Source organism: Zymoseptoria tritici, chromosome 4, assembly GCF_000219625.1.
Source record: "Zymoseptoria tritici IPO323 chromosome 4, whole genome shotgun sequence".
Lineage (NCBI taxonomy): Eukaryota > Fungi > Ascomycota > Dothideomycetes > Mycosphaerellales > Mycosphaerellaceae > Zymoseptoria > Zymoseptoria tritici.
The window spans coordinates 2,567,170-2,578,958 of NC_018215.1; the positions used below are offsets into that span (position 1 = coordinate 2,567,170).

Consider the following 11,789-nt stretch of genomic DNA (forward strand, 5'->3'; position numbering starts at 1 on the left):
GGGCGAATACGAGCCTTTCGCGGAGGACAGCGATACACGATACGATGCCGGCTCGGATACCAATGACGACTCCCACTCACAGCCATCCTTCGCGCCTCCACCGACTGCCTCGCCGCGTCCACGATTCAAGACCGCCAAGATACCTGAGGTAGCACAACAACAACAGCCACGACCGGCGCAGAACGCGCTGGCGCGGATTCACGATGCTTGGTCGACGGCTGTCAACTCGCGGCTTGGAAGGGCGGACAATGAGCGGTTTCTGGAACACTTCCGCTATACCATTGTAGCTTCACAGCTGCTGAACGAGTACCTGGATCATGGATCGCTACATCCAGATGCAATGGTCCCTACGAATGTGGACGGCGCCGCTGAGCAGCATGAGGATGCCGAACATGGTCGTGTCAGTCTGTATGGAGCGACTGCGGCCACTCTCGGCGCGATGCTGGTTGCGCTGTTGATTGATCAGTTGGGCAAGAGTAGGCTTGGACATTGGTTGAGTACGGGCAGAGCAATGATGGGGTTGGTTCTACTCTTGCTTGTCGGGTTCGTTGGGCACAGATATAACCGACGACGACGGCTACGATGGCTTCGACAGCAGGCTGTGGAGGGTGTTTCCGCCCTGACGACCAGCTGGCAAGCATTCGAGCTGGCCTGCACATCCTCGCTCTCCTTCATTCAAGAGGTCGAACTCGTCTCCAAGGGCTTCCGACTCAGCACACCTCTGCCACCTGCTTCACGCATCGAAGGATCCGGCGCAAGCAGACGATGCAACAAGCTACGGCATGTGCTGTACAAAGCATACAGCAGCACGATCCCGGCTTCCACATCCGCCCTCAACACTCTCATCCCTCTGGTCGACCAGGACGATCTTGAAAGATATTACGAAGTCTACGACATCAGCTTCGCCGACGCACGAGAAGCTCTCAACTCCACCACCTCCCTCTCCATCCTCGAAGACGACCCGGAATCCCTCAAATCACTCCGCGTACTCAGCTACCGCTCCTCCATCCTCCGCCGCATCACCCTCTGCGCCCTCATGTCCCTGGACGCAGACGGCGGACACCCAGACTTCCACCGCTGGCACACCACAACCTCCACCCTCTCCCTTCTCACTCCCCAAATCTCCACCGCCGCCACCCGCCTCCGCCAAACCCTCACCGAAATGGAAACCATCACCGTGCCTCTCACTCCAACTCGCAATCTCTCCTCGGGCACCTTGTCCCCGAACCTCCAACCCACCCGCGACAAAATCCGCTCCCAAGTCCGCGGCATCACGACCCTCGGAACCGGCATCAGAGGTCTACACGCGAAAATCCAAATCCTCCGCGAAGAGACCTCCCACGCCATCGACGCGTCTGAAGACCTCACCGATCTCGGGCCGAGACTTCTCTCCCAATACGACGCCATCGGCGAAGACATCCAAGACCTCCTCCGCGCGTGGGAAGCCGGCAAGAAAGCTCTCCAAACATCCCTCTCCCGGCAAGAGAACCGCCTATCCCTAGCGAGCATGTCAAGCAGTAACGGCATGCGCTCCCCCGTCTCCAGCCTCGGAGGCCTCACCGCCGTCGACGAAACCGAACCCCTAACCGCTTCAGGAGGTGGAGGACCAGACGACGCCCTCAACTCCCTCACCGGCGACCCCGCCTCCTTCAAGGTCCGCAAATCCAACCACCGCTCCAGCCTGCCCGCCAAATCCCGTCCTTCCTCCCCCTCCTCCTCCCCCTCTACCGACCCCGAGCAACCCTTCCCCGTCCCGAAAAAAGTCTCCGGCGGAGGAGGAGGACTGCTCTACGAAGCCGTGGCTCTCACTCCTTCTTCGACGATGAGGAGACAGCGACAGAGGAGTTTGGCCATGACGAGGGAAGAGAGGATCGCGAGGATGAATGAGGAGAGGGAACGGCAGGCGAGCGTGAAGATGTTGAGGGAGGCGAATACGAGTATGTTGAGGGAGTTGGAGAGTGTGATTCGGTTGAGGGAGAAATTGGGGGGTGGGAATGGGAGTGAGGAGAAGTTGGCTGGGAACGAGGGGGTCCAGGAGAAGGGAGAAACGGGGGAGAATGAGGGAGGTGGTGAGATTGCGAAGGAAGTGAGGTTGCAGAGGGTAGAGAGGGGGAGGGTTGGATCCGTTTAGCACCTTGATTTTTCTTGTCTGGGTTTTTGAGGAGGGGGAAACGTGGCGTTTTTTTTTCCTTTCAGCGAGCGGGCGATGTATTAACGACCTACTGGATTGATGTATACTACCAGATCAGCGGGAGGGCATAAGGGAAAGACACAGTACACGGCGTTTTTGGGAAAAGGAAAGGCATGGTCAGGTCACTGGATTGGCTGGCTGGCTTGCTTGGGATGAGATGGGACGGGATTGGGATTAAGATGGGTTGGTCGGTTGGTCGATTGGGAATTGATCTAACTGGCTGAATTAAAGCATGATGGAGAGGGGAATAGTGTACAATGAGTATTACATTATACTTCACAAAGCTTTCTGTTCCTTGGGGGTTTTCTTATCCACAAAACGTCTCCTGAAGTTTTATTTGTTCGGGTCGTTTTGGGATTAGGAGAGTTCGACCCCGCTTATGTACAAAGATGGGGTGGGATAATCACATCAAGTCCGTGGAGGAGATTGACGGGGAGCAAAAGGCCAACATACATACAAACATACAAGTATCTATCAGACATGGCAAGGTAATGGGCTACCTTGTCAATCTTGTAGCGAACCTGTTCGACAAGAAGCGGTCGGTATTCTCAAGAACTCGGATTGAAACTCCCAGCTCCCAACAGATCATCGAAACGCTTTTGGTCAAACCTGGTCTCCCGTCCTCGACATCGATTTCAATTTCAACGCCAACTTCAACACCGCCGTCCCTCGCCATTGACCTCACCACCCCTCTTCGTTCACCTCACTACCCCTCTCCCTCCCAACTCATTTCTCTCAACCGTCAACCCCCATCAACATGCCCAAACCCACCCATCGCCGCCTCCCCAAAATCCCAGTCCAAATTCCCCAGCGCCGACAAATCGTCCGGGAAACCAAAGTCGTGTTGTCCTCCTGCCATATCGTTCGTGGCGACCATATTCGTCATCGTCCCCGAGTCGACATTCATACTCAAGCCGGGGAGGGAGGTATATGTTCTCTCGGATTGCTGTGCACCGGTCGTTGGGTATTGTCCATTGTGCGGTGGATTCGTTCCGCCGTACTGGGTGTGCATATCGTTGACTTGGCGCTGCACACTTTCTAGCCGATTGTACTGGGATTGGTCTTTCTGTGACTGGCCATTCGGCTGGACGATCAGGCCTCCCAGTGGACCCGTCCCTCGAATCGTACTCATACCCTGCTGGTACTGCTCCGCATTCAGTCCCGATCCGCGACTGGGTGTGGGAACGTACTCTGCTCCTACAGTGACCTCCTGCGCAGCCCAGTCTCTCTTCAAGCTCGATGGCACTTTTCCCGTACTAGACTCGTGAGGTCCTCCACTGCGTCCAAGGCCGCTCATCCGACTAACGTCGCTCATTGCTCGGCTTGGCGTACGTTTCTGCGGCGTGCCGGAAGCGGTGCGTTTTTTCGGCGTTTTCTTCGCCGATGGCCTTCTCGACGGTACGAGTGTTCCGCCATCGTGTGCTTTGAATGGATCACCGTCCTGGGTAGGAGCAAAATTGGATGATAGCCGGGCGCGTTTCGATGAAGGAGGCGTCTGGCCGGAAGTCGAAGTGAATGAGGGTAGAGAGCGCTTGATGGGGCTCGGAGTGGTTTTCAAGTTTTGCAAAGCCGCGGCCATTCCGTGCTCTTTGCTTGAGCGTGGGAGAGCGACCGTGCCCTCGGCGAAGATCATCTTTGCCATGCGTTCTGGTGAGAAGGTGGTGAATGGGTCGTTCGTGCTCGCTTGCACGTGAAACGTTCTTGTAGGCACGCTCTGCGACGATCCATCATTGATGTTTGGCACCTCGCCTTGCTGAACTCGTGCCTCCTTGCGTCGCCTCATCTCTTCCATAGCCTGCGGGTCTTGTGGTGGACGAGATTTTGTCTGCGCACTGCTGAAGATGCGAGGGTCAGATCGAGAGTATGAAGATGCTTGAGCCTGTGCTGGAGTCTGGGCATACGACTGCTGTTGATATTGAGGTGGCAGGCCGGTGTTGGTACCGTAGTCGGGCGAACCTTGGCCCTGCGCGGTGACTGGGGCCATGTGCGGCATCGTTGAAAAGGGGTAAGCGATCTGTCGATCAGGCGCAGGCTTTGAGTCACCGTAGCCCGGCTGATTGTTGGCATTTCCCGTTGAGATGAAGTCACCAGGCGCCACGGTGGCAAAATTGGAGGGACAGCCCGAGCGGCGGTTCGAAGGGTAGTCCGGAGGTGGTGGTAAGGTGAAGTTGGTTCCCGGAGCATTGGCGTTCGCCTGCATGGTATGACCGCTCTGTGGGACAGCATGCACAGGAGTCGGCGTCTTCGCAGGAACACCGCCACCTCGTCTGCTCCACTCCGCAATCTTGTCTACTAGAGAGTTGGACGAGTGACTCGCGGACATCTCGTTCTTCAACGGCGATGGGTTCATGGCGCTCTTCCGCCGGTCTTGAATCGATCGCTCGGAAACGTCGGATTTCTGTGGTGAAAAAGATGAGTGGTCCGACTTTTCTGGAGAAGGTGTCCTCGAGATTGGGTCGGACTGTTCAGCATAGCTGATTCGCTTTCCGCGAGTCCGAGCACTGCGTCGTACAGAAGACGATTCCTCTTTCGGTGGAGGAGCTTCCTGTTTGACCTTCTTCTTGGCCTGCTTGCGGTTCGACGTGGGGCTGTCATACTCTGAAAGCACGCTGTCCTGAGTCTCCTCTCGCTTGATCGGCGGTCTACGACTCTTCTGGGCCGAGCTACCCTGCACAACTGAGCTGGTGCGATTCGGGCGCTCTGTGTGCTTCACCACGATGTTGTCTTCGTCCTGGACCTGCGTTGGTTGCAATGAATGACCGTGGTATTGGATGTTGTGAGTGATCGGTCCTGGTGCTGCGAATTGGCCGGGGACGGCGAAGGGCGCCCGTGCGACTGGTGGAAGATGGCCAGTGAAAGCAGATGGTACTGCGTAGGGTACTGTGGCTGGGACACCAGAAGGGGTCGGCGGTCGCGACTGGAACTGCGCTCGTGGTGCTGGCAACTGAGTGCTCGCGGGCGCCCCGAGTGGCGCAGCTAATGCTGCTCCTGGGTACATGTTTGCACTCGATTCAACTCGCCCCTCCATGACATTCTCGACCCACCTCCTTAGGTGGTATGGCAGGGCGATCTCCATTTCATGCCCAATAATTCGATTGCCTAGAGAGAACACCCACTTACGCGCTGTATCAGCAGCAGCATTTAGTCTTGTCCTTCTTGCATCCAGCTCCTTGCCTTCTGTCATCCCAAAGTCGACAGCCGCAACAATCTCCCTGAAAGGCTCGGAGCGCTTCACTTCATTTGCCTCTCGTCCCTGGAGGACTTCATCGTCCACCATCTTCTTCGCCATGGTCTTCAGCCCCTCGACATTCGCCTTGTTCTCTGCCAGATTTTCCGCCGCGGCCCACTGAAGCGCATGCAGACGATCGAGGAAAGGGCCATCGGGACACTGTGCGCAGTAGTACCTTCCATCGCCGCAAAGGAGGGCCGGGTTGTGGGATGACATGCTGTAGGACGGACATGATATCGCCAGGAAGAAGGGCAGGTCCAACGCAAGAGCATCTTCGCACAACTCGACAAAGCTTGTCGAATGGTGGCAGCGAAAGTGCGCGAAGCCTTGGTAACACATGGTGGCAATGTGGATGATGGTGTGGTGAAGAGTTCGGTGCGCACGCGCGTTGAGGGACTGCGCAGTGTGCGCTCGATGTGTGTGAAGTCAGGCCGGAACAACGTGGTGGTGATCAGGGAAAGGCCTTCATGTGCGTGACGCGGTGTTGTGTTGTGTTGATTGTTGACGGAGCGGAGCGGAGAATTTCGCGGCAGCGACGAGACAGAACGTCGCCTTCACCGCTTTCAGGCAAGAACGAAGTTGGCTTTTGAACAATCTTATTCGGTCTCTTTCTGCATGACATGAAGTTGATGAGAGAATACGAAGAGACACTTACATTGCAACCAAGATGTACGGACTGCCACGATCCCGTCCAGATTCCTGCCTCTTTGCTCCGACACACACTGTACAGGCCGCGGTCCCCGTCGAGCAGAACAATCTACCTGGCGCGAGTTGCCATGATCATGATATTCAAATTTTCCATCAGATGTCGCATTCTGATGCTGACGGCGAAGACGTGATCTTCGCTGCGTTCCCCGCACAATCAGGCAACTCCGACCGATCGCCAGTCAGAGTATCTCCCAAAGCCGTACGTGCCATCTCACAGCATCGGATGGCTTGTCGAGCTATGCAAACTTCTTACTACATGATGTCCGGCAGCAGGCAAGGTATCCTCATGAGCGCGAAGCAGCGGGCGAACATCAGCGCAAAGACACGAGTAAGCGGAGAAGCAAAAGACCAAAGGAGTGACAGCCCGGCCTTGAAAGAAGCGAAACGAAGTGGATGGAGTCGGGTTGAAGTGAGGTGGAAGTGGAAGTGATGGGAGAAGTTCTCTCAAGCGTGCGATACCATTACGCGAGTCATGGCAATGCCGAAATCTGCCTGTCAAAGTCAAAGACCGAAAGTCCGGGATTCCAAGTTTGTAACCGTCATCGGCCATGTGCGACGCTAAACTCCGTCTCTTGCAGATACAACACCTCCTCCTCGTGCATCTGCAACCTCCTACATAATACCCTGCCGCATCTGCAAAGTGCATCTCGTTCCTGGTATACCATCATGCAACCGAAGATCTGATCGGACAATCTTACCGGAACCAAGCCCGTCCAATCACACAGGCTATCCTCGCTCCAGCAGGGACTCCCTCCCCTAGGAAGCTGAGTCAACAACCACGAACCCTGGGCTAGCAAACAATATATCAAACCTTGCAATGAGCACGACCACCGATAACGCTGCTCCATCAGCAGACACCACTGCAAGCAACTCCCCCATCGACGACCATCATGCCGCCACCGACAAGGAGACCGCTCCGGATACAACACGCGACTCCAGCCCCGATGGCGAACCCGCGCAAAAGGAAGCCGACGACGAGGTTGATCCACTAAACAGCAATGGCCTCATTCAAGGCCGTACAAAAGGCAAGGTCGCCGTGATCATGGCCGCTCTGATGATGGCCGTCTTTCTCGCCGCTCTAGACGTCACCATTATCACCACGGCCCTGCCAACCATTAGTCAACACTTCAATTCCGCCGCAGGATACACCTGGATCGGATCCGCATTCTTACTGGCAAACGCTTCGTCCATTCCGGTCTGGGGCAAAGTGTCCGATATTTTCGGGAGAAAGCCAATGTTGCTGGCCGCGAATGTCATCTTCTTAGTGGGCTCGCTGGTGGCGGCTTTGGCTTATAGTATTGGTATGTTGATCGCTGCGAGAGCGGTGCAGGGTATCGGTGCGGGTGGACTGGTCATTTTGGTGAACATCGTTATTGGTGACCTCTTCCCATTGAACATTCGTGGTGCGTTCTACGGACTGATTGGAGGTGTCTGGGCGATTGCATCGAGCTTGGGACCGATCATCGGAGGCGCTTTCACGCAGAGTGTGACTTGGCGATGGTGTTTTTACATCAATCTGGTAAGTTTAAAAGTTCGCTGCTACCAGACATTCGCTAACACATCCCAGCCCCTCGACGGCATCGCCTTCTTCATCCTCCTCTTCTTCCTCGACGTCAAAACCCCACGCACGCCGTTCATGCAAGGCCTCAAAGCCATCGACTGGGTCGGCGTCCTCCTCATCGTCGGCGGCACCCTAATGTTCCTCTTCGGCCTCCAATACGGCGGCGTGACCGCACCCTGGGACTCAGCTCTCGTCCTCTGCCTCATCATCTTCGGCGTCCTCACTCTCGCTCTCTTCCTCCTCTACGAGTGGAAATTCGCCAAATACCCCATCATGCCCATGGCCATCTTCTCCTCCGTCACCAACCGCGCCACCCTCGGCGTCGTCTTCATCCATGGCTTCGTCTTCATCTCCGCCTCCTACTACCTCCCTCTCTACTTCCAAGCTATCCTTGGCGCCTCCCCGCTCCTCTCCGGCGTTTACCTCCTCCCCCACGCCATCGCGCTTGCCGTCTCTTCCCTCGCAACGGGAATCTTCGTCGCCAAGACCCGCAAATTCCTTCCGCCCATCTACTTCGCCTTCTTCATGCTCACCCTCGGCTTCGGCCTCTTCATCAACCTCGACGCCCACTCCGGCTGGGCCAAAATCATCATCTACCAAATCATCGCCGGTCTCGGCGTGGGACCTCTCTTCCAAGCTCCCATCATCGCTCTCCAAGCACACATCAACCCCCGCGACATCGGCACCGCGACCGCCACTCTCGGCTTCATCCGCCAACTCTCCACCGCCATCTCCGTCGTAGTCGGCGACGTCGTCTACCAAAACCAATTCTCCAAGAAATTCGACACCGTCGCGGCGGCGATTGGTCCACAAGCTGCAGAGGAACTCACGGGTGGTAATGCGGGTGCTTCGACGGCGTTCATCAACGACCTTCCGAACCCGGGGAGGAGGGTCGTGAGAGAGCAGTTTGCGAAGAGTTTGCAGCCGATGTGGATCTTGTATACGTGTTGCGCGACGGTGGGCTTGGTGGTGATGTTCTTCGTGCAGAAGAAGGTGTTGACGGCGAAGCATGAGGAGACGAAGACGGGGTTGGAGGCGGAGAGGGAGAATGCTGCGGCGAGGAAGAGGGAGAAGGAGGAGAGGAGGGGGAAGGCGAGGGGTGCGGTGGAGAAGGATGTTGAGGCTGGGAGTTGAGGTGGAGGTGGATTTGGTTTTGGATATGTTAGCAAGGCGTTTTTTGTATGTATAGGTGCTGCCAGGTGGTAAAATATCGACAGGATAAGGAGGATTGGATGATAGTGGCATGCTTGAGTGGCAGAGACAATGTAATAGTACCTCCTTCAGCTACTTCACGAGCAGGTTTCGAGGAAACGTGCATGAGGATTGCACTTCTTGGAAGACGTTATCTCGATGAAGCATCGTTCATGATGTCTTAGGGTTAGGGTTCGCTCGTCAATGGCCATTGAAGACGGTGTGGAAGTCGCCACGTCTCGATGGTTTGATACAATCTCATGACTCCTCCTGATTGCTGTCGTCATCGGAAATCAACCGCAATCTGTCAATAGTATCATGGGGAATCGAGAAGAGTCTTGTGGTATATTCTTGTCCTTGATGCTCTCAAAGACCACTTGCACACAGGACCACATGTCGCCTTCGATACTTTACGGCGAGTGCCTTGGGCATGTTATCCTATATTCTAGCCATAATTTTATGTATACCCAATTGAGATCTGAGTCGGATCTTGCTGCAGAGGCAAGATATTCACGCAGATGCATGGAGCTTGAGGTAATCCTCGCTTTCATGTGCAAACGTTTCATGGATGGGTGAATGTTCCGGCAATTCTGCCAGGGTCCACTTAAAACCCCCGCCGCCGCCCGTGAACTTGAAGCCAAGAACGACCGGGGTGCTGGCTCCTCGGAAAGTGAAAGCTGGCATCAGCTAAATCAACGACTCGAGCTTCTCGCCATTGGACCAACCCTCTTCTTCTTTCCATCCCTCGACACTTTCGACACGAATCTTCTTCTCCATCACCCTCATCGACCTCTCGCTTGTGACTCCTCCTTCTACTTCTACACACTCCACAGGTCGCACACTCCCAGGACTGCCCACCATGCGTGTCACCTCTCTTCTGGCGCTCGGCTGCTATGCTGCCGTTTCAGCCGCGCAGGACGCTGATGTCGAAGACGAGGCCGCAAAGTCATCATCAGTCGATGCATCTCTGCCCAAATTCACAGTAAGCTGCTCCATCATGCGGCGGCATTCGACGCATCAAAAGCTAATCCTCTTTACTCCTCCCAGCCCACCACATTGAAGGCACCCTTCCTCGAGCAATTCACCGAAGGATGGGACAGCAGATGGAAGCCATCCCACGCGAAAAAGGAAAACACCGATGAGGAGTGGCAATTCGTCGGAAACTGGGAGGTCGAGGAGCCCACCGTGCTCAAGGGAATGGAGGGCGACAAGGGCCTCGTGCTGAAGGACAAGGCGGCCCACCACGCCATCTCGGCCAAATTTGACGCTCCCATCGACAACAAGGGCAAGACTCTGGTCGTGCAATACGAGGTCAAGCTTCAAAACTTCCTCGAGTGCGGTGGCGCCTACATGAAGCTTCTCCAGCAGAACGCGGCGCTCGGCACGGATGAGTTCTCCAATGCCTCGCCGTACATTATCATGTTCGGTCCCGACAAGTGTGGGTCTACCAACAAGGTCCACTTCATCTTCCGCCACAAGAACCCCAAGACGGGCGAGTATGAGGAGAAGCACATGGACGGCGCTCCGTCGGCTGTGATCAATAAGTTGACCAACTTGTACACTTTGATTGTCAGACCCGACCAGAGCTTCGAGGTTCTCATCAATGGCGAGTCGAAGAAGAACGGCACTCTCCTTGAGAACTTCACTCCATCGGTCAACCCACCGGCCGAGATTGATGACCCCGAGGACAAGAAGCCAGAGGACTGGGTTGACGCTGCCACGATCCAAGACCCTGACGCCAAGAAGCCCGAGGACTGGGACGAGGACGCTCCATACGAGATTGTCGACGAGACCGCCGAGAAGCCCGAGGACTGGCTTGAGAACGAGCCTCTCACCATTCCCGACCCCGAGGCTGAGAAGCCAGAGGACTGGGATGATGAGGAGGATGGTGACTGGGTTCCTCCTCAGGTTTCCAACCCCAAGTGTGACGATGTTTCCGGATGTGGTCCATGGGAGAAGCCGATGATTAAAAACCCGAAGTACGTGGGCAAGTGGACCGCTCCATTCATCGACAACCCGGCTTACAAGGGCGTCTGGGCTCCTCGCAAGATTGCCAACCCCAACTTCTTCGAGGCTAAGACGCCAGCTGATTTTGAGCCAATGGGCGCTGTAAGTTTGACTTCTTGAGGATGCAGACATAGACATTCACTGACATCCAACTAGATCGGTTTCGAGCTCTGGACCATGAACGAGAACATCCTCTTCGACAACATCTACATCGGCCACGACGAAGCCGCCGCCAAGGAATTCCGCGCCGCCACCTTCGACATCAAGAAGCCCGCCGAAGAAAAAGCCGAGAAGGCCAGCAAGCCCGTGGAGGACAAGGCCGAGAAGAAGTCCCCGATGGACCTCGTCTTCACCGAGGATCCCGTCACCTACATCAAGGAGAAGAGCGCACTCTTCATCGAGCTCTTCCAGAAGAACCCCATCGACGCCATCAAGTTCGTTCCCGAGGTCGCTGGTGTTATTGGTGTTACGCTTCTTACTCTGTTGCTGCTGCTGTTTGGTGGTGGTGCGGCGGCCGCTCCTTCCGCGGAGGAGATCCGGGCGAGGGCTAAGGAGGCGAAGGCGAAGGCGGAGAAGACGAAGGATCAGGTTGCTGATGCGGTTGCGAGTGGTGCGGAGAAGGCGAAGGACGAGGTCAACAAGAGGAACACGAGGAGTGGTGCTGCGCAGTAAGTGGAGTGACGTGGAAGGGAGAAAGAGCTTGAGTGAGAGAGGGAGGCGTGGAGGAGATAAAAGCGAGAACACACAGTAGACGGCTTGAGGAGTCGGAAGATATCTGCTGTGGAGTAGACAAGTCCTTGATGCTTTCGAGCCGTAGTGCAGCTTTATGTAATCTATTTATCTGTACCGCAACCAAGAGATTCATGACTTTGAAGACTTGCAATCTGATGGCGAGCTGGACA

General features: G+C 55.6%; 4 protein-coding genes across 4 annotated transcripts; 3 read left to right on the forward strand and 1 right to left on the reverse strand.

Moving 5' to 3' along the window:
• Positions 1–217: 217 nt before the first annotated feature.
• Positions 218–1,981, forward strand: MYCGRDRAFT_11841 (uncharacterized protein; the record flags this gene model as incomplete). Its single annotated transcript, XM_003853101.1, has 2 exons — positions 218–1,654; positions 1,739–1,981. Coding segments are annotated over 2 exons (1,680 nt in total), but the record flags the coding sequence as incomplete, so codon positions are not given.
• A 952-nt stretch (positions 1,982–2,933) lies between these two features.
• On the reverse strand, positions 2,934–5,652 carry MYCGRDRAFT_92864 (uncharacterized protein; the record flags this gene model as incomplete). The annotated part of the gene is made up of 3 exons (XM_003853182.1): positions 2,934–5,179; positions 5,312–5,537; positions 5,596–5,652. The coding sequence occupies 3 exons, from the start codon at positions 5,650–5,652 to the stop codon at positions 2,934–2,936; spliced, it is 2,529 nt and encodes an 842-aa protein (XP_003853230.1).
• Positions 5,653–6,945: 1,293 nt separating this feature from the next.
• MYCGRDRAFT_40209 (putative major facilitator superfamily transporter) lies at positions 6,946–8,823 on the forward strand (the record flags this gene model as incomplete). Its single annotated transcript, XM_003853102.1, has 2 exons — positions 6,946–7,647; positions 7,696–8,823. 2 exons carry the CDS (start codon positions 6,946–6,948, stop codon positions 8,821–8,823), a joined length of 1,830 nt encoding a protein of 609 aa, XP_003853150.1.
• An 817-nt stretch (positions 8,824–9,640) lies between these two features.
• MYCGRDRAFT_71605 (calnexin protein) lies at positions 9,641–11,559 on the forward strand (the record flags this gene model as incomplete). Its single annotated transcript, XM_003853103.1, has 3 exons — positions 9,641–9,862; positions 9,928–10,989; positions 11,044–11,559. The coding sequence occupies 3 exons, from the start codon at positions 9,740–9,742 to the stop codon at positions 11,557–11,559; spliced, it is 1,701 nt and encodes a 566-aa protein (XP_003853151.1).
• Positions 11,560–11,789: the final 230 nt, after the last annotated feature.